Source organism: Lepidochelys kempii, chromosome 6 (assembly GCF_965140285.1).
Source record: "Lepidochelys kempii isolate rLepKem1 chromosome 6, rLepKem1.hap1, whole genome shotgun sequence".
NCBI lineage: Eukaryota > Metazoa > Chordata > Testudines > Cheloniidae > Lepidochelys > Lepidochelys kempii.
The window spans coordinates 1,717,554-1,745,408 of record NC_136385.1 but is presented as its reverse complement, the minus strand read 5'-3'; the positions used below and the strand labels follow the sequence as shown (position 1 = coordinate 1,745,408).

General features: G+C 54.0%; 1 protein-coding gene across 1 annotated transcript; it reads left to right on the top strand.

The window, feature by feature from the left end:
• The first annotated feature begins 14,142 nt into the window (after window positions 1-14,142).
• On the top strand, window positions 14,143-27,644 carry LOC140912224 (RING finger protein 112). Its single transcript, XM_078853030.1, has 13 exons — window positions 14,143-14,328; window positions 14,595-14,699; window positions 14,915-14,965; window positions 16,062-16,118; window positions 16,307-16,393; window positions 17,365-17,494; window positions 17,649-17,779; window positions 17,986-18,039; window positions 25,211-25,285; window positions 25,591-25,863; window positions 26,166-26,438; window positions 26,741-27,013; window positions 27,360-27,644. Exons 1-13 carry the CDS (start codon window positions 14,143-14,145, stop codon window positions 27,642-27,644), a joined length of 1,980 nt encoding a protein of 659 aa, XP_078709156.1.
• The last annotated feature ends 211 nt before the right edge of the window (window positions 27,645-27,855 follow it).

Sequence of the window (27,855 nt, the reverse complement as noted above, 5' to 3'; positions counted from 1 at the left end):
CCCAACCAGATGGGTTTGCTAGTACAATGAGAAAAGATAAGGAATAGCGTTAAAGCATTGCTGGGTTTCGTGGGAGTTTAATATACGAGTGTACACTTGCAGGACAGTCCTGCCTCAACTCCTTTCCGGAGATAAGGTCAATCTACCAGTTGGGAGGGGCGAGTGGGATGGGAGGGGTGGGGTGGCATAAGAAACACTAAAAGCCAAACAAATGCCTAGCCTTGTCCAGTACACAACCTCACTCCTTACCTCTCCCATGGGATACAAAAAAGGTGGTACCAAAGCCCCCAGACTCAAGACCCTCCAGAACAGAATATGACCACAAATTGTAAGGGGGTGGGACCCAGGGCCTGCGCTACAGGTATAATTAAGCCTGCTAAGAAGGCGGAGGTGGGGAAAAAGGAGACAAGGGAAAAAGGCTCTGTCAGCAAGCAGAGCTATTGATATGCTTGCTTGATTAACCCCAATAAACATTGCCTTGCCTGCACTTCAGATGTTGAAATGCCAATCATGATCGTGGGAAACCCAGCCTACCCCTTCCTACCATGGCTCATGAAACTGTACACAAGCAGCCTGGAAAGCAGTAAGGAGCAGTTCAGCCATGGGCTGAACAAGCGCAGAATGGTGATGGAATGTGCCTTTGGACATTTAAAAGGTCGTGTGCGTTGTTTGCTTCCGAGGTTAGACCTCAGTGAAAGCAATATCTCCATTATTATTTCTGCCTGCTGTACGCTCCATAATATCTGTGAAACAAAGGAAGAAAAGTTTCTGCCAGGGTGTGGGGTTGCAGCAGATCACCTGGCAGCCGATTTTGAGCAGCCAGATACCAGGGGAAGAAGAAGAGCCCACCGAGCAGCTCTGCATCTCTGTGAGGCTTTGAAAACCAGTGTCAGCAATGAGCCAGAATAAGGTGACACTTATCTGTGTTGTTCCTTACCAATCTGTCTCATTCAGTGCATTTTCTCCCTTGTTGACTCCACCCCCACAAACCACCATGTGTGGAATGAATAAAGAGCTTTTTTCCCCCTCAGTCTATTTTGTTTTATTATGGACACAAACATACAGACAGCAAAGAAAAGTAAGAGAGTCTTGAGCAAAAGGGCTGATAACACTATGAATCAGTGACCTGTCCTCTTCATTATTTACCACGTCCCCAAATTTTGTGTCATCAGCAAACTTTCTCAGGGATGATTTTATGTTTTCTTCCAGATCATTGATAAAAATGTTAAATACTGTAGGGCCCAAACCAGATCCTTGTGGGATGCCACCTGAAATAGCCCAGCTCAATGATAATTCCCCTTTTACAGTTACATTTTGAGGCTTAACAGTAGCCCAATTTTTAATCCATTTAATGTGTGCCATGAGAATTTTTTAATCAGAATGTCATGTGGTATATTCATTACTATCACCTTCCCCTTTCTTCCAAATGTTAGATATTATTTTTATTATTATTTTTACAGGTGCCTTCACTTCCCCTCTAAACCGGGTCAGTTTGTTAACTAGTACAACCTTCTTCCTCAGTTGTGGTATTGTGGCTTTTTGGGAATCTAGTTAGGTCTTCTTAAACGATTCCCAATCATCATTCACATTTTTCTGATTAAATTTTTCTTCCCAGTTGATTTGGCTCATAATTTGTTTTAGCTTTGTGAAATTGGTCCTATTAAAACACTATTACTGTTCTGGACTTTATTCCGCTCGCACATTAGAAATGTGATCAAGTCATCAATAACCATTAACGTTTAGTTCTTGCGATCCATTCCTCTTTATCTGTTAGGACAAAGTCTAACATAGAATTCACCCATGCTGGCCACAACACTTTTTGAGTTAGGAAATCGTCTTCTGTTATGTTCAGACATTCCAAGGATGTTTTAGTCCTGGCAGTGGGAGACCTCCAGCATATGTCACTCACATTGAAGTCCCCCATGATCACACAGTGTTTTTTCCTACACATTCCTTCCCCATAAGGAAGCAGTTGTCCTGTTCCCTCGTGTGCTTTGGTGGCTGTAGAAGATGCCAACTAGTACCCTATCTTGTGCTTTTATCTATAAGGACTTTAATCCGTAAACATTCAAAATCATTTTCTTCTGAGTCATGAGTGATGCAGAAACAGATAATGCCATATTAAAGGTAGAGTGCTCCTCCCCCGCCCCTTTTCCCCATTTGCTTCTTCCTCAGTTGATTTTAGCATTACTATTGTGTCATTCATTCCAACGGCTTTCAGATAGAATTATAAATGAACAATTCCAATTCCTCTTGTTTATTATGCAGGCTCCTAGCATTGGGTCACAGGCAATTAAAGAATTTCTTCTCTTCAAGTCCTTTGGTTTCTTGTCCTTTGTTCTGAACATCTCAGTTTCAGAGCTAGCGGAGTGCTCTTGTCGTCCCTCTTTTTACCTTCCCTGTTTGCTAGTAGTTTAACCCCCCTCCTGACACTTCTAGCCAGTCTGTCCCAGAGCAGATTGGTCCCCCTTCTGCAGAGATGGAGGCCATCCAAACTGAATAGCCCCCTGTCACTATAGACGGTGGACCAATGTTCCACAAAACCAAACCCCTCCACCCTACACCACTTTCCTAGCCAGTGGTTCTGTTGTCTGCTTGTCCCTTTGTAGAATCTTCTTCCAATTCTTCTGAGAATTGATTCTCCAACAAGCATTGTCCATCTTGCTTGGACGGTTGGAGGACTCTTTGTGGGTGAGCTTGATTTCTTTACAGTTTGGGCCAAGCTGCCATTTGATACATCTCTCCATTTCCTCAGACCAGCTGGATCTTCAGAGGGATCTTCCCTAGTTTCAACATAGATGACCTAGAATTGATTGAAACTTCCAGCAGTGTGCAATTTCTCCCAGTTCTCTTCTCTGTGGTGGCCACAGCCTGCCCATCCTCATCTATCTCCAACGGTGTAGAAAGCCACCAAGACCTCCTGCCTGTGGTGGTTATGAGTCACCAGGCCTCTTCTCTGATTTCCTCTCTCTCAGATTCCTTGGTGGCCAGCTCCTTTCTTCCTTGAACCTGGGCTACTGGTGTTTCCCGAACACGGCTGTCTAGCTGCTCCTCAGTTTCTCTGACTCTTAGCATCTCAGTTTGTCCCTCAAATCCAAGATTCGTGTCCTCCAGCCACCAGCATGGACTCCATGCACATGTAAGCTGGGGATTTGTCCCAATGTAGTAGGGGGATTTCTCTACGTACACACATCCTGGCTGAACTGAGTGACGAAAGGATCTGTGTCCCTGACCAAAATCACTTCACCCTGATCCCTGCCCACCCTTGACTTTCCCTTTGGGCACCAGGTGAACAGGACTCGCATCACACAGGGAGATCTCAGCCCAGAAGATCCTGGGAGTTTATCTCAATCTCTCCATGGGCAACTCTGGCCAGGGACAAGGGTGCCCCTACTCCAGGACATTCCTAATTCACCCTTTCAACCCATAATCACTGCAGTTCACTTCAACATGGACAAAACATACTTACCGCTAAACCGTTTCTTTGGGGCTTGCAGGGTAAACCCCACGATGAAATGGCTTGGGTGAGGTTCAGTGAAGCAGTCTGTAAAGTGCAATGAACTTTACAGTTAAAACAAATTTATGAGTCTGGTTTCTTTTTCTGGGGGCTGGATGTGCTGCTCGGACATTGCTGGGGGGCACCCCCAGTCTACGGAGGCGGTGAAGCTGTGTGACTTAACCTGGAGGAAAAGTGAGACCGCCCAAGGGGGTCTGGTACGCTGACAGGTTCTTCCTAGAGATGGTTCCAAAACTGGGGCCAGAGCACAGATACTGGGGCTCCGTGACACGGCTGTCCTGGCAGGACCTCCCCCTGCACCCCAGCTGTGGCCTTTAGTGCCCTCTTGACCAGCCACATCCCCCTCAGAGGTGCAGAGCCATGGAGAATGAACTGCAGGGGACGATTCCACCCCCCGGAGGGTGGGACAGACAGGAACAGGCATGGGCAGTGTGCGCTGAGCAGGGGCTGGGTTTGCAACGTAGCCCAGTCAATCCCCAGTCAGGTGACGCAATGTCCAGCACCTGCAACGTGATGTGTAAAGGGGTACAGAGGAAGAGGTTTGCTGTGTGTGACGAAGTGGGAATGTTCTTAATGTTTTCTCTGAATACTGTGTGGGTGCCTCAGTTTCCCCCGGGCATTTCTTAAGTATCTAGGTGGTGGGATAAGGGGGTGTGATTGTTGCAGAGCCCTGGAGGGCAGATGTGAGGCCGTCTGCACAGAGACCCTGTCTCCTGGCGACTGATGGCCTGGCCCTTCCCCCCTGCAAGGTGCCAACTGAAGGTATTGGAGAACAAAGAGATCAGGTGGCCTCCTGGCCCGGGACAGAGAGAAAGGCCGGAGGAGGAGATGGAGAGGGTTGTCAGTTTCGAGATGGCTGGGGGGACGGGGGGAGGCCCAGAACCTGGGTGTGGGCTCCCCGCCCCCCAAGATGGACCTGACGGAGTGGTCCTGTTCTCTGCACCTACAAGCTCTGTTTGGGACTGTGTTCCTGTCGTCTAATAAACCTTCTGTGCTCCTGGCTGGCTGAGAGTCCCGGGGAATCGCAGGAAGTGGGGGTGCAGGGCCCTGACTCCCCCACACTCGCTGACACTGGGTGACCTGGGATGTCTCTGCATCTAAAGAAAAGCTCATGCTCTGTTCCTGACATGGAAATGGAGATAAATGGAAGGGGGCTGTTGTTCCCTCACGGAAGCTCAGGAGAAAGGGGCAGGGCTGAAGAGAACTCAGGATCCCGAGACTGACAGTCCCCAGGGCCAATGGGGTGATGCAAATGCTCCCGGTGAGCCTGATGGACAGGGCAGCAGGCCAATGAGGGAGTCAGGAGCCCAGGGACCCCTCCTCCGAGTGAGCTGGGGCTGCCTGGGGCAGAGAAGGGCAGAGTTAAGGGGACAGCAGGAGCCGAAGCTGGGCTGAGGGCAGTGCTGGGGAGCTGGAGCTGGGGCAGGGCAGACCAGCCGTGCTGACAAGGAGCCAGGGCTGAGCTACAGCGGGAGCCGTGGGCCCAGAGCTGGGATCGGGGGGCAGAGCCATGCGACACCACACCAGAGCCAAGCAGCTGAGGAGAGCGAGGGGGGAAGGGAGCAGAAGGCCCGACTCGGGGGTGGGGGGCGTGACCCAGATCGGGGGCTGATGCTGGGGAGAAGGGTCCTGCCACCTGCAGCCTGCGGGGGTGTAGCCGGGGCCAGAGCCGTGTCTGACCCCGGTGTCACCGCAGTGCAGGAAGAGCGGGGAGGCCTGGGATGGGTGAGGAACAGACGCTGACCTTTCCTTACGCCCCAGAGACAGATGTGTGTGGTGTCCCCATGCCCACAGGGCGGGGCCCCTTGCTCCTTTAACCTGTCTCACTTTACCTGCTTTTCCTTATTGTTTCTTGCTGTTTTAATAAATTGTATTTGGTCTGAACTTACTGCAGGGACAGTGGGCCAGGGAAGTGGCTTTTGTGGAGCGAGCACCCTGGAGTGGGGACACCCTGGCCCTTGCCCTAAGTGACCGTGACAAGATTGGGGGTCGAGCCCCCCAGGACCTCTGGGCCCAGCTCTGTGGGGTTACGAGAACACTGGCGCGTGGGAGAGGGGAAGGGGAGCCCTCGAGGGCAGGCAGGCCTCCGGTTGAAGGGATATAGGGTGAGGACTAGGATCCTTTCGCTGTCCGATTCCACCGGGGCCCTGCAGAAGCCAGGAAAGTTCTCCCCAATCGTGGGACCATTCCCCCGCTTACACAAGCGCCCCCTTGGCAAAGGGCTCTAGGGAAAGCCCTCAGTCATGCCCACGGTATCCAGTGACCGAACCCAGACGCTGAAAATGAAACTGAGTGGGGAGTGGCCAGCCCGTCACTCTGCAGAGAGACACGCAGAGAGCCAGGGAGGCAGAGGGGAAAAGTCAGAGACAAACGGCGAATTAACCTCGGAGTCTGTGCTCGCGTCTGTTCACCAGGGTGAGATACAGGAACAGAGCTGGCTGAGGGGGAGCCCAGGGCTGGGCTAGCAGGGGGCCGTGGGTCGGGAGTGAGGGGCACCGGCAGAGGTTGGGGGGAGCCCAGGGCTGAGCTAGCAGGGGGCTGTGGGTCAGGAGTGAGGGGCACCGGCAGAGGTTGGGGGGAGCCCGGGGCTGGGCTAGCGGGGGGCCGTGGGTCGGGAGTGACGGGCACCGGCAGAGGTTGGGGGGAGCCCAGGGCTGGGCTAGCAGGGGGCCGTGGGTCGGGAGTGAGGGGCACCGGCAGAGGTTGGGGGGAGCCCAGGGCTGGGCTGGCAGGGGGCTGTGGGTCAGGAGTGAGGGGCACCGGCAGAGGTTGGGGGGAGCCCGGGGCTGGACTAGCGGGGGGCTGTGGGTCGGGAGTGACGGGCACCGGCAGAGGTTGGGGGGAGCCCAGGGCTGGGCTGGCAGGGGGCTGTGGGTCAGGAGTGAGGGGCACCGGCAGAGGTTGGGGGGAGCCCGGGGCTGGGCTAGCGGGGGGCTGTGGGTCGGGAGTGACGGGCACCGGCAGAGGTTGGGGGGAGCCCAGGGCTGGGCTAGCGGGGGGCTGTGGGTCGGGAGTGAGGGGCACCGGCAGAGGTTGGGGGGAGCCCAGGGCTGAGCTAGCAGGGGGCTGTGGGTCAGGAGTGAGGGGCACCGGCAGAGGTTGGGGGGAGCCCGGGGCTGGGCTAGCGGGGGGCCGTGGGTCGGGAGTGACGGGCACCGGCAGAGGTTGGGGGGAGCCCAGGGCTGAGCTAGCAGGGGGCTGTGGGTCAGGAGTGAGGGGCACCGGCAGAGGTTGGGGGGAGCCCGGGGCTGGGCTAGCGGGGGGCCGTGGGTCGGGAGTGACGGGCACCGGCAGAGGTTGGGGGGAGCCCAGGGCTGGGCTAGCAGGGGGCCGTGGGTCGGGAGTGAGGGGCACCGGCAGAGGTTGGGGGGAGCCCGGGGCTGGGCTAGCGGGGGGCTGTGGGTCAGGAGTGAGGGGCACCGGCAGAGGTTGGGGGGAGCCCGGGGCTGGGCTAGCGGGGGGCTGTGGGTCGGGAGTGACGGGCACCGGCAGAGGTTGGGGGGAGCCCAGGGCTGGGCTAGCGGGGGGCTGTGGGTCGGGAGTGAGGGGCACCGGCAGAGGTTGGGGGGAGCCCAGGGCTGGGCTAGCAGGGGGCTGTGGGTCGGGAGTGAGGGGCACCGGCAGAGGTTGGGGGGAGCCCAGGGCTGGGCTAGCAGGGGGCTGTGGGTCGGGAGTGACGGGCACCGGCAGAGGTTGGGGGGAGCCCGGGGCTGAGCTAGCAGGGGGCTGTGGGTCGGGAGTGACGGGCACCGGCAGAGGTTGGGGGGAGCCCAGGGCTGGGCTAGCAGGGGGCTGTGGGTCGGGAGTGAGGGGCACCGGCAGAGGTTGGGGGGAGCCCAGGGCTGGGCTAGCAGGGGGCTGTGGGTCGGGAGTGAGGGGCACCGGCAGAGGTTGGGGGGAGCCCGGGGCTGAGCTAGCAGGGGGCTGTGGGTCGGGAGTGAGGGGCACCGGCAGAGGTTGGGGGGAGCCCAGGGCTGGGCTAGCAGGGGGCTGTGGGTCGGGAGTGACGGGCACCGGCAGAGGTTGGGGGGAGCCCGGGGCTGAGCTAGCAGGGGGCTGTGGGTCGGGAGTGAGGGGCACCGGCAGAGGTTGGGGGGAGCCCAGGGCTGGGCTAGCAGGGGGCTGTGGGTCGGGAGTGAGGGGCACCGGCAGAGGTTGCGGGGAGCCCAGGGCTGGGCTAGCAGGGGGCTGTGGGTCAGGAGTGAGGGGCACCGGCAGAGGTTGGGGGGAGCCCGGGGCTGAGCTAGCAGGGGGCTGTGGGTCGGGAGTGAGGGGCACCGGCAGAGGTTGGGGGGAGCCCAGGGCTGGGCTAGCAGGCGGCTGTGGGTCGGGAGTGAGGGGCACCGGCAGAGAAGGGGGCAGGGCTGGGATAGTAGGGGGTTATGGGTTGGGAGTGAGGGGCATTTGCAGAGCTGGGAGGGGGACAGGGCTGCACTCCCGGGCTCCAGGTAACCCAAAACCCCATGAGCAGAGAGGCACTTGCCAGCCCTGCCCCAAAATGGGAGTGGCCAGCGCACAACCGTGATTGGAAACTTACCCAGCCAAGTGGTGAAAACTAACAGTAGAGCCCAGGAGTCCTGGCTCCCAGCCCCTCTGCGGTAGCATCTTAGCCCCGATGTTCCCATGTGCTAGCTCTTGACCCAGTGGATCTCCCCAGGCCTGCGGGATCAGGGGGATGGAACAACTCCGGGAGGACGTCACCTGCTCCATCTGCTTGGACGTCTTGAAAGACCCCCTCTCCATCGAGTGCGGCCACAACTTCTGCCGGGGCTGCCTCTCGACTCACTGGAGCCAGATCTCAGCCCAAGAGCACCGCTGCCCGGAGTGCCGGGCTTCCTGCTCCAGGAATAGGATGATCCCAGACACACACGTCAAAAACCTAGCGGAGAAAATCGCGAAGCCTCTGCAGGAAGAGACTGAGTTGGTGAGACCAGACAGGCCGGATAAGGGGAAAAGGAGCTTTCTCTTGTAGGGGATGCTGGGCCCAATCCATCCGCAGGGCAGGGACTGGCTGACTCATGGGGGCAGGGGATGGGACACCAGGCCTTTCCCCTTTAGAGGGCACCAGCCCTGATCTGGGCCCAGGGTGTGGACTGGCTGTCTCAGAAGGGTGAGGAATGGGACACACAGACTCATAGACTGGTAGGCCAGAAGGGACCATCATGATCACCTAGTCTGAACTCCTGTACATTGCAGGCCACAGAACCTCATCTACCCGCTCCTATAATAGACCCCGAACCTCTGGCTGAATTACTGATGTCCTCAAATCATGATCGAAAGAATCCAAGTTACAGAGACTCCACCATTTACTCTAGTTCAAACCTGCAAGTAACCCGTGCCCCGTGCTGCAGGGGAAGGCAACCCCCGCACCCCAGGTCTCTGCCAATCCGACCTGTGGGCAAATTCCTTCCCAACCCCAAATATGACGATCAGCTAGACCCTGAGCATGTGGGTGAGACCCACCAGCCCGACACCTGGGAAAGAATTGCTTATAGTAACTCAGAGCCCTCCCCATCTAGTGTCCCATCACTGGCCCTTGGGGATATTTGGTACGAGCCTTCACACATGAGCCATATGCCTTTGTAGACAACCTCATCATACCATCCCCTCCATAAACTTGTCACGCTCAGTCTTGAATCCAGTTAGGTTTTTTGTTCCCCTTGGGAGGCTGTTCCAGAACTTCACTCCTCCGATGGTTGGAAACCCTTGTCTAATTTCAAGGCTAAACTTGTTGCTGGCCAATTTATAGCCATTTGTTCTTGTGTCAAGGTTGGTGCTTAACTTAAATCACTCCCCTCCCTCCCTGGTATTTATCCCTCTGTTGTGTTTCTAGAGTGCAGTCATAGCTCCCCTCAGCTTTCTTTTGGTTCGGCTAAACAAGCCGAGCTCTTTGAGTCTCCTCTTCTAAGGCAGGTTTTCCAGTCGTTGAATGATCCTAGTAGCCCTTCTCTCTACCTGTTCCAGTTTGAATTCATCTTTCTTAAACGTGGGAGACCAGAACTGCAAACTCTGCTCCAGATGGGGGCTCACCAGTGCCTTGTATCATGGCAATAACACTTCCTGTCTCTGATGGAAATACAGTACCTCACCTAGTACATCCTAGGGTTGCATCAGCCTTTTTCACGGCCACATCCCATTGGCGGCTCATAGTCATCCAGTCATCAGCCAATAAACCCAGGTCTTTCTCCTCCTCTGTCGCTTCCAACTGAGATGTCCCCACCTTGTAGCACAAATTCTTGTTGTTAGTCCCAAAATGCATGACCTTGCACTTTTCACTATTCAATTTCATCCCATTTTTATTATTCCAGTTTCAAGGTTGTCCAGATCGTCTGTACGATATTCCGGTCCTCCTCCGTACTGGCAATACCTCCCAGCTGTGGGTCATCCCAAAATTTGATCAGCACACTCCCACTCTTTGTGCCTAGGTCATTAATGAAAATGTTAATAAGATTGCTCCCAAGACCGATCCCCGAGGAACTCCACTAGTAACCTCCCTCCAGCCTGACAGTTCACCGTTCAGTTTGACCCATTGTCGTCTCCCTTTTAACCTCTCCTTACCCACCTTTCGATTCTCATCTTAATTCCCATCTTCTCCAATTTAATTTTCCATGTGGCACTGTATCAAATGCCTTACTGAAATCCAGGCAGATTAGATCAACTGCGTTTCCTTTGTCTAGAAAATCAGTTATCTTCTCAAGGCGAGAGATCAGGTTGGTTTGGCATGATCTACCTTTTGGAAAGCCAGAATGTATTTTATGCCAATTACCATTTATCTCTATGTCCTTAACTCCTGTCTCTTTCAAACCTTCGTCCAAGACCGTGCATACAATTGAGGTCAAACTCATGGACCTGTGGTTTCCTGGATCACTTCTTTTCTCCCTTCTTAAATATATGTACTATATTAGCCATTCTCCCATCATGGGATACAAGCCCTGACTTTTACAGATTAATTACAAATCCTTGCTATTGGGCTTGCAATTTTGTGTGCCAGTTTCTTTAATATTCTTTGGTGGAGATGGTCCTGACCCCCCAGTTTGGTCCCATTAAGCTGTTTGAATTTGGCTTCCATTTCAGCCAATTCAGTGACAATTTCTACTCCCGTATTCTTGTTCTCATTAGCCATCTTGCCACAAGCATCTCTGTAAGCTTATTAAAAACGGAGGCAAGATATTTGTTTAGCTGTTGGGCCAAACCCATGTAACCCTTCTTCCAGGTGGAGCCAGCAGCAACCAGGGCCGGGTTCAATATCTCGGGGTTTCTTTTCAACAACATAACACAGAACCGGCACAAGCCCCCACCCAGTGACCTGAGAAATTTACACACCACCCTTGGGAGCCTCTCAGAGGCAAAACTTCCCCACTTGCAAGCACAGAGTCTGAGTGTAGAAAAGAAACTTTGAATAAAAGGAGGGAAGTACCTCGGCATTAATTTGGGAAAACACCACAAACAGGGTTCATAAACATAAACCATGAGCAAAAGACCCACCCCAAGTAGGTTGGGCAGTGCCCTTTTCCTGCAGGGTCTTAAGCCAGCAACCCAAAATTCCCTTTAACGTGCCCGTCCCTTCTCTGCACCCCATTCACAGTTGCTGTCCTTGGCCAGTGCAGCCCCAGAGTTCACAGGTGCATCTGCAGGGTTCACCTCCCACCCTAGGTGAAAACGGGACGGGGGAGAGAAGGAGGCACATTACTCGCTCCGCGGCTCGGGCACTCGCTTGTCACCCCTATCGCCGATTGCCGTGCCTCTCTGTGGGGCTCTGCTCTCTGGCCCTCTCTTCCAGCCGCCCTGCTGGCCGCTTGCCACCCCTCTCCGCCAGCCGCCCTGCTGGCCACACCAAGCTGACTTCTGGGCCCCCCACTTCACACAGCTCTCAGTGATTTCAGCTGTTCGTGGGGGAGCCTGACGGCTGGGGCACACTGGGCAGGGTCTTGCATCAGAGACACTGTCCCAAAGCAGATCTAATACATTGACCTAGGTATCAGCGATTTCAGCTCTGCAGCCTGTAACAAGACTCTCAACTGAGTCTCACTTAGCTCTGTTATTACACAGTGGAGAGAGGAAGGGACAAGTGGTGTTTGGGACCCTTAGGCAAGGCCCACAACACACATACATGTGTGTGTGAGTATGAGTGTGAGTGTGTGTGTGTTCCATCGGGGTCGGCCAGGTACAGTTCTGCTGCCCTTCATGCCCCAATGACAAGGAGACTGGGGATCCAACACCAGCCAAAGGTGACCATTTGGGCAAGCAATCCCATCATGCTGAGCACCTAGGCAGGGTGGGTGTGCCCATCCAAAGGAGATCAGCTCCTGAAGTCCTTTTCCACAGCTCACCACCCGATGTCAGGGGAGACCTCATTCAACCTCTGCTTACACCTATATCTGTAATCTCCACCCCACCCTCAGTGCTTAGTGGTCCCACTTCTTCTTTCCTTGTTTTCTTTTTATTTATAAGGCTAATTAACCTTTTAGTGTTTGTTTCAATTCCCTTTGCACGGTCTAATTCTGCTAGGCCTTTGGCAGTTCTCAGTTTTCTCTCCACTTTCTGACCTCCAGAAGGCAGCTTTCCTTGCTGATCCATCCCATCTTCCATTCCTCGTAGGCTTTCTGCTTTCTCTTAATTTCTCTTTGAGATCCTGGTTCATCCAGTTTGGTCGGCAACCCTTTTTCTGGATGCAGACTCCAGAGAGTTTCTGCAATTTTGACTTAAAGTAATTCCAAGCCTCTTCCACATCCAGATCCTTGAGGTTTGCAGGCCATCCACTTCCCTAATTCCCTTAATGTTTTACAGTTTGGCCTTTTGAAATCCAGGACCCCCGGCTGCCAACCTGATTTCCTTTATCCTTCCATTTAATTTAACCTGAATAGCTCATGGTCACTCGAACCACGGCTATCCTTTACAGCCAGTTCTTCAGTGCGGTCCTCGCTACTTACCAATACTAAATCTAAACTGATCTCACTTCTTGTTGCTTCGGTGACTACTTGGTGAAGAAATCTGTCAGCCGTCACATACAAAAATATCCAAGCCCTACCATTATTAGTAGCTCTTCTCCCCCAATCTCTGTCTGGAAAACGAAAGTCTCCCATAATCACACAATTCCCAGTGGTATTTATTTCATTCAAACTATCCATGGGGTTTCTATCCACCCCCAAACCGGATTCTGGGGGTCTGTAGCAGACCCGAAGCACTGTCCCAGGGGAGCCTCTGGTAGCTTCTTCCCCACAGTGATTTTGACACAAATTGATTCTGTTTTATCCATTCCATCCCTTCTCGTTTCTTTCCACTCCACCTCGTCATGAGCAGACAATGCTACTCCACCACCTCTGCCTTTCTTCTTTCTTTCCTGTAATCCAGCCATGGCTGCTACTGCCCCATGGTTCTGTTCACCCGATAATATCTGTTTTCCCGTCCCGCACCCATAGTTCTACTTCCTCCATTTTGTCACCCAGGCTCCTGGCATTGCTGAGCAGACATCTTGCTGATTCTGCTTGGCTTTGCTCAGATTTCTCACGCGGGTAGGTACAGTCATTTTACTGCCAGTATCGGCCACCTGACTGTTAGTGTAGGTGCTCTTGGCACTATTGATCTTCTTCTCGTGCGTTCTCCTTCTCTCTGTCGTTCCTTTCTCCATTGCTGCACCCTCTCCTACTTGATTTGCCTCCCGCTCAGTGTGAGAATCAGGCCTGGAGGTTCCATGAGCATCTCCCAGGGTTCCTAGTTTAAAGCCCTTTTCCTCAGCTGTCCCAACCTCCACCCCAGAAGTCTATCTCCCTCCCCACGCAGGTGGCATCCGTCCCATAACCAGTCGTCTGTCTGTGAACGTCTCCCAGTGGTTGAACATCCCCAAGCCCTCGTTAGTCCCAGTGCCTGAGCCATCTGTTGATTATCGGCATCTTGTCTAGGCTTTGCTCTCCTCCTCCAGGGACAGGTAGCATCCCACTGAAGATCACTTTAGCCTCCATTTCTTTATATGTCTTCCCTAGCCTGGCACAGTCTCCCTTGATGTGTTCCAGCAAGAATCTAGGGGCATTTCCCCTCCAGAGAGTTCTGGCTCTGATGCAGCCCCAGGGCAGGGGGACTGACTGGTTTGGGGGGGTGGGAATGGGGACCGGGGCTCTGATCTCGGGCACTGACTGGGTTGGGGCTTGGGAAGGGTCACGGGGCTTTGGTGCAGGGGACTGGCTAGCTCTGGTGGAGGGGTTCGAGTGGCGTTCGAGTGGAGTGAGCATCTCCCAGGGTTCCTAGTTTAAAGCCCTTTTCCTCAGCTGTCCCAACCTCCACCCAAGAAGTCTATCTCCCTCCCCACGCAGGTGGCATCCGTCCCATAACCAGTCGTCTGTCTGTGAACGTCTCCCAGTGGTTGAACATCCCCAAGCCCTCGTTAGTCCCAGTGCCTGAGCCATCTGTTGATTATCGGCATCTTGTCTAGGCTTTGCTCTCCTCCTCCAGGGACAGGTAGCATCCCACTGAAGATCACTTTAGCCTCCATTTCTTTATATGTCTTCCCTAGCCTGGCACAGTCTCCCTTGATGTGTTCCAGCAAGAATCTAGGGGCATTTCCCCTCCAGAGAGTTCTGGCTCTGATGCAGCCCCAGGGCAGGGGGACTGACTGGTTTGGGGGGGTGGGAATGGGGACCGGGGCTCTGATCTCGGGCACTGACTGGGTTGGGGCTTGGGAAGGGTCATGGGGCTTTGGTGCAGGGGACTGGCTAGCTCTGGTGGAGGGGTTCGAGTGGCGTGCGGACGAGGAGCGAGTCACCAACGGGGTGTGGGCGTGGAGTCAGCCCTTCTGGGTCCCGGCCAAGTCGGGGAAAGTAAGTGGGGGCATTGGGGGTGCACAGGGAAGGGGGAGGAGGCCATGAGGGGGCTGGGAGAAGGAAACCAGGTGGAGAGAGAACAGGGGGGAATGGAGAAGAGACAGAAGTAAAGAGCTAACCCTGGGGGACTTCTGGGGAAGTTGAGAAGGAGATGCCAGGGGCCATGGGGCCTGAGCAGGGGACAGGCTCTGGGGGCGGAGGGGCCGTGGGTGGCTGGACAACGCCGGGAGCTGACCTGGGACGCTCACTCTTGGCCCCCCCAGGTGGCCGTGCTGCTGGTGGACACCGAGGGCTCCATGGACATTGAGAGCAACAAGGAGACCAGCATCAAACTCTCTGCCTTTTCCATGCTGCTCAGCTCCTACCAGGTTGGGGGGCTCCCCGGGGGGTGCTGTGCTGCAGGGAGCAAGGTGGAGGCTCAGTGGGGGGTGCTCTCCCCTGGGGGTCAGGGCCGGCCCCAATGCCCCAGTGAGGCGCTAGGGGGCGCTGTGCTGCAGGGAGCGGGTGACGTGGCTGGGAAGGGGCCTGGGGCGGCCGTCCCTGCTCGTTGCTGTAGCTCTGTCTGTCTCGTGATTATCTGCAGATACTGAACACTGGCTGTCGGGTGAAGGACCCGGATCTCGAATACCTGGAGGTGAGGCCGGGCAGTGCAGAACGTGGCCGGGCCAGGTTCTCCCCTTATGCCCACAGCGTTATTATCCCTCCCCATAGCTCCTGTGGGGAAACTGAGGCCCAGAGAGAGAAACCGACTCTCCCACGGTGACGTGGGCCTCTGGAGTCAGCACTGTCACTGCACGGCCCAGCCTGGCTCTCTGCTCCCAGGTATCCGGCGTGGGCCACTGGGCCAAAGTTAGGACCCCTCCCTCCCCTCCAGCCCAGCTCTGCCATTGGTGGGAAGCTGCTGGGGCCAGGTCCTGGGGCGGTCGCTCTGTCCCCCTGCACTGCTTGTCTTTTCTCTCCAGCCTCTTACCCAGCCCCAGCCCCGCTGGGTCGAGCCTCTGTCAGTCGCACCCTTAGCAACATCACTGCCACCTGTGGTATATGGCGTGTCCTGCCCCTGTACTGAGCCCTGGGGGGATTCTCTGTTCAGGGGAGGGGTTGGCTTGGGAGGGTTTTATCTGTCCTCGCTGCCCCGGGTTCTGTCATTGGCAAAAAACTGGTTCACGCAGAGATATGGAGGCCTAGTCAGAGCTCAGGGAAATGCTACGTGCTGACATTGTTCAAGGCGTGAGCAGAGCCGTGGTTTGACCCCTGGGGCTGTGCAAAGGAAGTTGGAAGCATCCATCAGCCCTAGGCAATGGGGTGTTTGTGGAGTGGAACCCCTTTGTAAAAGGACCCCAAATTTCGACCACTGACTCCCCCCCGCATTCCTCCCTCACCTCCATGGAGCACCTTGAGAGAAGGAGAAAGCCCTGAAACCGGATAGAGGAGGGGTTGTGCATTGACAGTCCTCCCCGCCCGTGCCAGACCCTCATGTCCCACAGCCTCCCTCTCACTCCCATGGCCGGGTGCAGCTTCTTTCTCTCTGACCCACTGAAATCGTCTCTGTCCATCTCACATTTTATTTTGCGCTCGCTGGGCCTCGCTCTCTGCCCTGGGCAGAGGAAGAAGCTCAGGTGTGGGGGTGGGGGGTGATCAGGCCCCTTTCTGTCCACAGGGAGGATCATTTCCCCCCAAACTAAACACCTCCCAGGTCCCAGACTCACCCCGCCCCTCTTTTCTCTCTGCAGATGTTTGTGCAGGTGGCCGAAGTGGTGGGAGAGGCCTATGGACTGGAGCCCATTCAGGTGAGACGGCTTCTCCCCCATCACCTGCTCTGCCCCATGTATCCCCACACTGCACCCCTCCTCCACTCCACAGCATGCTCCTGCCCCTTGCACCCCAGCCCCACTCCTGAGGGGTTGAGGTTTCCCCAGCAGACACTGTCCTTCTCCACGTCCCAGTGTCCCCCCCACTCCTCAACTCTCCCCTGCAGCACCTGGACCTACTGGTGCGGGACTGGAGCAGCTCCCGGGTCCTCGGAGCCCAGGGTGGGGAGCAGCATCTGAGACAAGTCAGACAGGTGAGTGTGGGGCTTGGGGGGGATGGGGAATGGGACCCAGGGCCTAGTTGTGATCCAGACCCAGTGTTGGGGACTGGCTGGCTCAGGGGTTGGGGAATGGGACACGGGGCCTTTCCCCTCTCAGGGGCTGGTAACCCCATCCTTTGTAATGGTTGTGTGACAAATCCCATTATAAGACCCCTTTAAAGTTGCTTATAACTTTGCCAAACTTTAACTGTTTGGGCTGAAATTTTCCATGCTTGTTCTCTGCCGCCAGCTCAATTCGCGGATGCTCCCTCCAGCTGTTTCTGAGAATGAGGCTAAAAAAAACTAATTGTTTGGCAATATTGAAAGAAAATTCTGATGTTCCGTTTTTTTTTTTAAACATCTCTATCCTCCCCGCCCTCCCCGCTGCAGAGTAAGGACTCTAAATTTGATGGGGGGTGGGGTGGCCAGTGTGTCAGGCATAGGCAGAGTCCGTCTACACAGACCATACTCCACCCCTCCCAGCTCCACATGCCGCCCAGACTGAGCATGGCCCCGTCCCCACAGAGCGACCCAGCACGCTCCAGCCTCGGGCTGCAGGAGCAAAGCTGGACTTTCCCTGCAAGTGCTGCTCCAGGCCAGGCACCAGAACTGAGAGGGGACCTCCTGTCTCTCCCATGCTCTCAGTGAGCCCAGGTGGCGGGAGGAGGAAGCTGCTTGATTGCAGTGTGGAGGGGAGAAAAGCCAGAGCAGGAGGAGGGAAAGGAGCAGGGTGGGACAAGGCATCTGGATAGACTGGGAATGGGGTAGGGGGTGCGAGGAGGCTGAGCCCTGGGACTCACTCCTTTCTCTTCCTGCCGTCCCCTGCCTTGTTCACTGCACCCCTTCCAATTCCTACCGCAAACGAGGCCGGGCTCCTCCAGACCCTCTCTGACTGCCTGGCAGGTCTGGCTAATGTTAACACAGGTTTTTGTGTGTGAATGTAACGATTCCCCCTGTCTCGGCAGAAGCTGGAGGCGAGGTCCCCTTGCAAACACCCCAAGGCCCTGGAAGCACTGAAGAGAAGCAGCAGCTGCTGTTATCTGATGCCCTTTCCTGGCGAGCGGATCACGATGGGGAGCGAGGGAACTCTCAGAGGTAATGGACCCTGGTCATTGGCTCTAAGCCCCCTGCCATGTGCAGAGCAATGTGATTGGGGCGCTGATCATGCCTACATGTGGAAGGTAGAAAGTAGGGGCATCAGACAGGCCCTATATTCCACCACCATTGTCCATCTCTCTCCCCTTTGCAGACATGGGTGAGAATTTCCGGGAGAGCCTGAGGGACTACGTCACCACCCTGGTGAGCTCGGCCAGTCAACATGTCCAGACAGACCGGCATCGGGAGATGCTCACCGGGACACAGCTCGCTGCCAAGATAAAGGTGAGGACTGGCCAGCTGTGCTGGAGGGAGCAGGAAGGGGATGCTCTCCCCTTGCAGTCAGTAATGACCCCAATACCCCCAATTCCCCAGCTGCCCCACCCCAGAGGTGGCTGCATCTCAGCTCCAGGGGAGCCATCTCCATGTTCCCAACCTTTCTAAGCCTTGTGGAGTCTGTGACATGGTGATTTCTTTTGGTTCCTTTTCAGAATTTATCTGATGTGATGAAGAAACATCGCTTCGGCTTCTCCTCTCCCTGTCAGGTATTGTCTCTGCCTCTGACCTGATCGCAGGGTGTCTCCCCTCTGTCGTCCATGCCAGGGCTGGTGAGGTGCTTGGAACTGGGGCCATCCTACTGGAGGTGACTGGGAAAGGGTCTCGGGTTCTCGGACTCCAAGGTAGAAGAATTTGACTAGACTAGAAGGTGGCTGATGCTGATGCTGGTGGCTGATGCTGGAGGGTGTGACTGGTTCGGTCTCAGAGACCCCCTTGGGACTGTCACCTGACGTGCTGGAATTACCTCTGAGCCCATTTTCCACTGCCAGCCTGGGCCTCCAGAACCCTGCCTTCTTGAGCTAGACACACTAGCCTGCTGCAACACAGACCCAGGTCTGGGTCCATGCCCCCAAAGCTGCAGACTTTAACCAAAAACTGCTCAGCAAGTCACCTATCTCCAGCACCCAGACACCCAGCTCCCAAAGGGATCCAAACCCCAAATAAATCTGTTTTATTCTGTATAAAGCTTATACAGGGTAAACTCATGAATTTTCTGCCCTCTATAACACTGATAGAGAGGTATGCACAGCTGTTTGCTCCCCCAGGTATTAATCACTTACTCTGGGTTCATTAATAAAGAAAAGTGATTTTATTAAGTAAAAAAAGTAGGATTTAAGTGGTTTTAAGTAATAACAGACAGAACAAAGTAAGTTACCAAGCAAAATAAAACAAAACACACAAGTCTAAACCTAATACATGAAGAAACTGAATAAAGGTAAATCTCACCCTCAGAGATGTTCCAATAAGCTTCTTTCACAGACTAGATTCCTTCCTAGTCTGGGCCCAATCCTTTTCCCTGGTACAGTTCTCGTTAGTTCCAGCTCAGGTGGTAACTAGGGATTTCTCATGACTGGCAGCCCCCTTTGTTCTATTCCACCCCCTTTTATATCTTTGGCACAAGGTGGGAATCCTTTGTCTCTCTGGGTTCCCACCGTTCCTTCTAATTGGAAAAGCACCAGGTTTAAGATGGATTCCAGTATCATGTGACATGTTCACGTGTCCTGTGAGACTTCAAGCCTCCATTCTTCCCGGCCTGACTTATAGGAACACAGGAAGGCTTTCAAGTAAACAGAGCCATTTACAACCAATTGTCCTAGTTAATGGAAGCCATCAAGATTCCAAACCACCATTAATGGCCTGCCCTTTGCATAGTTACAATAGGACTTCAGAGTAAAACTTCATAATTCTAACTTCAGCTACAAGAATGATACGTTCATACAAATAGGATGACCACACTCAGTAGATTATAAGCTTTGTAATGATACCTTACAAGAGACCTTTTTGCATGAAGCATATTCCAGTTACATCATATTCACTCATAAGCATATTTCCATAAACATATGGGGTGCAATGTCACTAATACTGGGGGGGTTGCCCAGTCTACGGATATATCTCCAGTTCATGAGGCCCGTAACATCAACACGCCTGTCCCCAGGCATGGAGACACACCAGCCCTGTGTGTGTCGGCATGTGAATAACAGCAGTTTATCAGAGCTGGCCCAAAAGTGACGATTTTGGTTTGGTTTTTCATGCAGAAACCATTGAGGTGCCCACAAACCCCCCAAATGTTTCCATTTGGCAACGCTGCCAAGGTGGCTCCTGGGAACTGTTGTTCATGCTCCTCACATGCCCCATTCTCCTCTATGGGTTGGTGTGATGAAGGAATAGTCACCTCTCATGAGTGCCTCCTGCCAGCTGGGGCGATCCTGCATTCTTCCCATTTTCTGTTCCCGGTGCTCCCTGTTGGCAGTTGCCTTAGTCAGGGGTGGCTCAGCCCTCCGGCTAAGTCACACATAGTCTGAGATACACGAAGGAGCCCCTTTCAGGGTAACACAGTCCAACAAACGGCTGGCCCTCTGTGGGGGCTTGAGCCTCATCTCTGGGCCTGTTTACACTCTAGCATCTAGCCCCTTTCTCAGGCTCTAAAACTAAACTTGCCCCCTTTTCAGGGCTTTGGCCACTGCGCCAGTGGCCGGCTGGGGCCATAGGCTTGCTCACTACTCCAGGTCGCAACTCAGGAACCCTGCAAGTAGCAGCCACCTGCTGCTTTCATTACTAGTTGCTACTGCTGCGTTTCCTGGGGTGCTTCCCACTCTGTCCCATCACCTTCTTGGGTTCTCTCTCTGTTCCCTGTATGAGCAGGGTCTCCCCTAGGCCTCCTTGCCTGGAGAGTTTCTCCATCTCTGTCCTGAGTTCTCAGGGTCTTCTCTCAGGCCTCTTCACCTGCAGAGTTTCCCAGACCTATCCCTGCGTGAGCAGGGTTCCTTCCCCAGTCTCTTTCCCTGTGGAGTCTCACAGTCTTTTAGTCTTTCTTTACCCTTCTGGTCCCAGCCAGCGACAACCCGGCTCACCCCTGCAGCTCCTTTTAACTGAGCCTGCCACACCCTGATTGGCTGCTTCCCTGCAGCCTTTCTAGGCAGGCCTGAGGTTCCACACTGATTGCTCCTTTTCCTGGGGTGGAGTGTGCCAGGACTGCAGTCCTAACCTGGGCTTACAAATGCGTGTAGATGCTCCAACCTTAGGTTAACAACCCCAGGGGCTGCTAACTCAATTCCTACTAACTCTGGCCTTACATCGCAGTGGAGACTTACCCATAAGCACGGACTGCAAAGTGCTCTTGGGTTTCAGCCTCAGATCGCCTGGGACAGGTGCTACCCAGGCCCTCTTCTAGAGGAGAATTTGTGGTGAGAGGGGTGCAGTTTATGTCCTTGGGAGGGGGGATAGACCAGCCTAGCCATTCTGGAATGACTACTCCGCAATAGCCACTCCACAATAGTGCCACAGCAGAGACTGTTCCGGAGTCATTGTGTTCCCCGGTCGATTTAGGGCCCCCCCGCCTATACCCTAGCTAGGGTTCAAGGCGTGACCCAGTCAATTTAGGGCACCCTCGCCCTTTCTCTACTGAGGTCTCAGGGTGTAAGACACATAAGAACATAAGAACGGCCACACTGGGTCAGACCAAAGGTCCATCTAGCCCAGTGTCCCGTCTGCCGACAGTGGCCAATGCCAGGTGCCCGAGAGGGAATGAACAGAACAGGGAATCATCAAGTGATCCATCCCCTGTTGCCCATTCCCAGCCTCTGGCAAACCTATTGGTACCCACGGGGCTCAGGAAGAAACCGGGTCAATTTAAGTACCCACCCTTTCCCCTCGGGGCTCCGGGCTGTACGGGTCTGCGGTACCTTTTCCCAGCGAAAGTCTTACACAGTTGTGCTCTTTACATTCATTTATTAACAACACACACAGAATACATATACCAAGCAAATCTTATATGCTCACCACTCCCAATATATGGAGAAATTTCATCAATGGTGAGTCAGGATCCTCTCATGGGGGGTTCCCGGTGCCCATACATGTCACGGTCTTGCAGGGGGTAGGATGTTTTGCAGCTTGATGTTGTACTGCTCTCCGGAGTTGATTCCCAAAGAGCATTGTTTTTTCATTTACATCTATCGGTAAAATTAGCTCCCTCTTTCAAATTTACTAAACCTGTCACAATATCCCACACCCCTAAATAACAGAATTTTTAACCAATTACACCCTGGCACCTATGTGTCCTTCTTCCTGCCCAGGTTCTTTACATTTTCTCTTTCATGCCCAAATGGTAACTTAGGTGTGACCTTCTCTGTGCAGAGGGTCAGCATAAAAACATGGCTCACAGCTTATTTTACAAAAACGAGACAAGCCATTTACAACACATACTTTGCTTCTCTACAAAAGAAAAAGGACACTAAACTATCTAAACTACTACATGCCACAAGGGGCCACAACAGTGGTCCCCTTAACCCACCCAGCAATATTGTTAACCTATCCAACTATACTCTCAGCCCAGCAGAAGAATCTGTCCTATCTCGGGGCCTCTCCTTCTGTCCCTCCACCCCCATGAACATGATACAGTTCTGTGGTGACCTAGAATCCTATTTTCGAAGCCTCCGTCTCAAGGGATATTTCCAACACACCTCTGAACAACATACTAACCCACAGAGACCTTCCTACCAACACTACAAAAAGAAGGATTCTAGGTGGACTCCTCCTGAAGGTTGAAACAACAGACTGGACTTCTACATAGAGTGCTTCCGCCGACGTGCACGGGCTGAAATTGTGGAAAAGCAGCATCACTCGCCCCATAACCACAGCCGTGCAGAACACAATGCCATCCACAGCCTCAGAAACAACTCTGACATCATAATCAAAAAGGCTGACAAAGGAGGTGCTGTTGTCATCATGAATAGGTCGGAATATGAACAAGAGGCTGCTCAGCAGCTCTCCAACACCACTTTCTACAAGCCATTACCCTCTGATCCCACTGAGAGTTACCAAAAGAAACTACACCATCTGCTCAAGAAACTCCCTGAAAAAGCACAAGATCAAATCCACACAGACACACCCCTGGAACCCCGACCTGGGGTATTTAATCTGCTACCCAAGATCCATAAACCTGGAAATCCTGGGCGCCCTATCATCTCAGGCATTGGCAAACTGACAGCAGATTGTCTGGCTATGTAGACTCCCTCCTCAGGCCCTACGCTACCAGCTCTCCCAGCTATCTTCGAGACACCACTGACTTCCTGAGGAAACTACAATCCATCGGTGATCTTCCTGAAAACACCATCCTGGCCACTATGGATGTAGAAGCCCTCTACCCCAACATTCCACACAAAGATGGACGACAAGCCGTCAAGAACACTATCCCCGATAATGTCACGGCTAACCTGGTGGCTGAACTTTGTGACTTTGTCCTCACCCATAACTATTTCACATTTGGGGACAATGTATACCTTCAGATCAGCGGCACTGCTATGGGTACCCGCATGGCCCCACAGGATGCCAACATTTTTATGGCTGATTTAGAACAACGCTTCCTCAGCTCTCGTCCCCTAATGCCCCTACTCTACTTGTGCTACATTGATGACATCTTCATCATCTGGACCCATGGAAAAGAAGCCTTTGAGGAATTCCACCATGATTTCAACAATTTCCATCCCACCATCAACCTCAGCCTGGACCAGTGCACACAAGAGATCCACTTCCTGGACACTACGGTGCTAATAAGGTCGGGGGAGGGATAGCTCAGTGGTTTGAGCATTGGTCTGCTAAACCCAGGGTTGTGAGTTCAATCCTTGAGGGGGCCATTTAAGGATCGGGGCAAAAATTGGAGATTGGTCCTGCTTTGAGCAGGGGATTGGACTAGATGACCTCCTGAGGTCCCTTCCAACCTGGATATTCTAAGATTCTATGATGGTCATATAAACACCACCCTATACCGGAAACCTACTGACTGCTATACTTACCTACATGCCTCCAGCTTTCACCCAGACCACACCACACAATCCATTGTCTACAGCCAAGCTCTGCGATACAACCGCATTTGCTCCAACCCCTCAGACAGAGACAAACACCTACAAGATCTCTATCAAGCGTTCTTACAACTACAGTACCCACCTGCTGAAGTGAAGAAACACATTGACAGAGCCAGAAGAGTACCCAGAAGTCACCTACTAAAGGACAGGCCCAACAAAGAAAATAACAGAACGCTACTAGCCATTACTTCAGCCCCCAACTAAAACATCTCCAACGCGTCATCAAGGATCTACAACCTATCCTGAAGGACGACCCATCACTCTCACAGATCTTGGGAGACAGGCCAGACCTTGCTTACAGGCAGCCCCCCAACCTGAAGCAAATACTCACCAGCAACCACACACAACGCAACAAAAACACTAACCCAGGAACCTATCCTTGCAACAAAGCCATTGCCAACTGTGTCCACATATCTATTCAGGGGACACCATCATAGTGCCTAATCACATTAGCCACACTATCAGAGGCTCGTTCACCCGCACATCTACCAATATGATATATGGCATCATGTGCCAGCAATGCCCCTCTGCCATGTACGTTGGCCAAACTGGATAGTCTCTACGTAAAAGAATAAATGGACACAAATCAGACGTCAAGAATTATAACATTCAAAAACCAGTCGGAGAACACTTCAATCTCTTTGGTCACTCAATTACAAACCTAAAAGTTGCAATTCTTCAACCAAAAAACTTCAGAAACGGACTCCAACGAGAGACTGGTGAATTGGAATTAATTTGCAAACTGGATACAATTAACTTAGGCTTGAATAAAGACTGGGAGTGGATGTGTCATTACACAAAATAAAACTATTTTCCCTTGTTTATTTCCCCCCAACTGTTCTTGTCAACTGCTGGAAATGGCCCACCTTGATTATCACTACAAAAGGTTCCCCCCGCCCCCCGCCGCTCTCCTGCTGGTAATAGCTCACCTTACCTGATCACTCTCATTACAGTCTGTCTGGTAACACCCATTGTTTCATGTTCTCTGTGTATATAAAATCTCCCCACTGTATTTTCCACTGAATGCATCCGATGACGTGAGCAGTCGCTCATGAAAGCTTATGCTCAAATAAATTTGTTAGTCTCTAAGGTGCCACAAGTACTCCTTTTCTTTTAGCTTATTTTATGTTTGTTGAGTCTCCTTCTCTATCCTCCCTAATTTCACAGCACCTGGCTGTTTCTACTTTACAACCTGGGTGGTTATAACTCTCGTTAGGGGCATTCCTGGGGAGGGAATACTTTGTCAGCAGCAGAAAATTCTCTTTTTTTTCACGTTTAGTGGTGAGATCTCTGAGTTTCGCCCAAAGCTGGTTTAATATGGGGGGTTGATCAGGTCTCAGACCAACAATTGCTCCTCCACAACAAGAGTTTACCCAGCCCAGAATAATACCCCTCCCCCCAGCAAAAAAGAGCTGAGATTCACACCCAAACCACCTGCCCCCTGATGATCAATAAAAGCCCCCACACACCACCAGACCCGTGAGAACCGGCGTCACTGATGTGCTCTCGGGCGTCAGCCTCAGGCCGAGCCCGGCTGGGACAGGGGTTTGCAAAGTCTTTGGCTAGAGGAAAGTGCTGCAAGGGCAAAATGCAGGTCGGGGCGGGGAAGGGAGCCGAGGCTGGGCTGCCGTTAGGGAACAAATTGGAGACCAGGGGCACCAGACGCCGAAAGCGGCCGCCATGCCACCTAGTGGCATCTCTCTGTTACGTGAGGCTGCTGCGGTGGAAGCTTCAGCCACTAAATGGAGTCGGGGCCCCATGAACTGCGGCTCACCCCGGTCTTGTCCCCCCGGCACAGATGGCCATCACCTTCCACAACCAGAGAGTCGTGGACAGCGCCCGCACAGACCACGCTGTGTTTCTGAGGGAGAAGGTGAGTTCAGGGGGCGGAAGGGTCTGCGCCCCCAGCCAGAGGAACCCCAGAGGGAAACATCCCGGCCAACCCCGTGGGCTTTGGGCTTTGGGGAGGAGACGGGAGCTCATATCTCCAGCTCCCAGGGTGCTTGTGGAGATTGGTGAATCCAACCCATGTACAGTGGAAGCCCTGATCTCAGTCACAGGAGTGAGGGGAAGTTTCTGTGCTGTAGCTGGGGGGTCCATGGGTGAGACAGGGTCACACACCCGCCCCTTCTAACAGCCTGGGCCCCTCCTCTCCCCCTCCTCTCCCGCTCCACGCAGGACGGCCTGTCCCGGCGCATGGTCGACTGTCTGACGATGGATCCGAGCGCAATGGCAGAGCAGTTCGAGGAGCAGCGCAGGTCGCTGCTGGAGCGGTGTTGGAAGGAGATGAAGGAGCCGGAGGAGACCCTGCTGACGGCGCTGGAAGCGGAGCTCACTCAGGAGGACCAGACCTTCCTGGAGACCTACGGAGGGTGCTATCAGTGTCATGCCAACAACCAGAGAGCCATGGACAGCGCCCGCCGAGACCACGCTGACTTTCTGAGGGAGAAGGTGCTTTGGGGGCGATGCGGGGGGGATCAGTGCTTCAGCCAGGGGAACCTCCGGGAAAAATCCTGTTCAGGATCTGGGCTTTAGGGAGGAGATGGGAGTTCATATCTTCGGCTCCCAGGGTGGCTGCGGAGATGGGAGACTCCAACCCACGTACACTTGTGGCCCTGATCTCGGTCAGGAGGCTGGAGGGAAGTTGCTGTTCTGTAGCCGGAGGGTCCATGGGTGAGACAGGGTCACACACCAGCCCCTTCTAACAACTTTGGGCCACCCTTTCTCTCCTCCTCCTCTCCCACTCAATGTAGGACGGCCTGTCCCAGTGCATGGTCGACTGTCTGAAGGTGGATCCGAGCACAATGGCGGAGCAGTTCGTGCAGCAGCGCAGGTCGCTGCTGGAGCGGTGTTGGAAGGAGATGAAGGAGCCGGAGGAGACCCTGCTGACGGCGCTGGAAGCGGAGCTCACTCAGGAGGACCAGACCTTCCTGGAGACCTACGGAGGGTGCTATCAGTGTCATGCCAACAACCAGAGAGCCATGGACAGCGCCCGCCGAGACCACGCTGACTTTCTGAGGGAGAAGGTGCTTTGGGGGCGATGCGGGGGGGATCAGTGCTTCAGCCAGGGGAACCTCCGGGAAAAATCCTGTTCAGGATCTGGGCTTTAGGGAGGAGATGGGAGTTCATATCTCCGGCTCCCAGGGTGGCTGCGGAGATGGGAGACTCCAACCCACGTACACTTGTGGCCCTGATCTCGGTCAGGCGGCTGGAGGGAAGTTGCTGTTCTGTAGCCGGAGGGTCCATGGGTGAGACAGGGTCACACACCAGCCCCTTCTAACAACTTTGGGCCACCCTTCCTCTCCTCCTCCTCTCCCACTCAATGTAGGACGGCCTGTCCCGGCGCATGGTCGACTGTCTGAAGGTGGATCCGAGCACAATGGCGGAGCAGTTGGTGGAGAAGCGCAGGTCGCTGCTGGAGCGGTGTTGGAAGGAGATGAAGGAGCCGGAGGAGACCCTGCTGACGGCACTGGAAGCGGAGCTCACTCAGGAGGACCAGACCTTCCTGGAGACCTACGGAGGGTGCTATCAGTGTCATGCCAACAACCAGAGTCTCATGGACAGCATTCGCCAAGACCACGCTCTCTTTCTGGGAGTGAAGGTGAGTCTGTGGGGTGGGGGGCTGGGCCGCAGCTAAGGGAACCCCAGAGAAAAATCCAGGCCAGTCCCACGGGCTATTGGCTGTGGGGCAGGAGACAGGAGTTCATACGTCTGGCTCCCAGGATGGCTGCAGAGATGGGAGACTCCAGTGTAGAATGGGGGCTCTGATTTCAGTCAGGGGGTTTTGGCCAGTGCCCGGCACAACCCGGGACCCAATCTCAGTCACAGGGGAGGTGGGAAGTTGCTGTGCAGGGGAGGGGGAAAGTAGAGGGTCCTCCAGTGAGATGGGGTCACACACCCCTCCTTCTAACCGCCTTGGGCCCCCCCTCCACTCCCACATAATGTAGGATGCCCAGTCCCAGCACATGTTCAGCTGTCTGACGGTGACGCCGAGTGCAATGGCGGAGCAGTTCGTGGAGAAGCGCAGGTCACTGCTGGGGCGGTGCCGGGAGGAGATGAAGGAGCCGGAGGAGACCCTGCTGACTGCGCTAGAGGAGGAGCTGACTCGAGAGGCCGACATCTTCCTGGAGACCTACAGAAAGCGCTATCTGTATCACTTAACCAATCTGGGCCAGAAGTTGGGGCAGGGGCTGATATTGTTGTTTGCAGCGAAGTCAAGTTTTCGTGACTGAGGCTGCAGAGCTAAGCAGCAGCTGTTAGGGTGGGGCTGGGGGTGGGAGTGGGGTGGACACTACAGCCAGGATGTACATGTGCAGGGAGGTGGGTAGCAACATCGGGCAGCAGGAAACGGCGAGAGCTGCAGCTGCCCACATCGACAGGGCATCACCATCGACACAACAGTTGGACCGTGAGCCCCTGCTCTGTGATTTTCACTAAAACACC

Excerpts from the sequence above, each read along its gene's own strand:
- LOC140912224 (XM_078853030.1), top strand. The coding sequence starts at position 14,143 with ATGGGGACCGGGGCTCTGATCTCGGGCACTGACTGGGTTGGGGCTTGG. Across the intron at positions 16,119-16,306 it reads ATGGACTGGAGCCCATTCAG|CACCTGGACCTACTGGTGCG; the intron begins GTGAGACGGCTT and ends TCTCCCCTGCAG. Across the intron at positions 17,495-17,648 it reads GAGCGAGGGAACTCTCAGAG|ACATGGGTGAGAATTTCCGG; the intron begins GTAATGGACCCT and ends TCCCCTTTGCAG.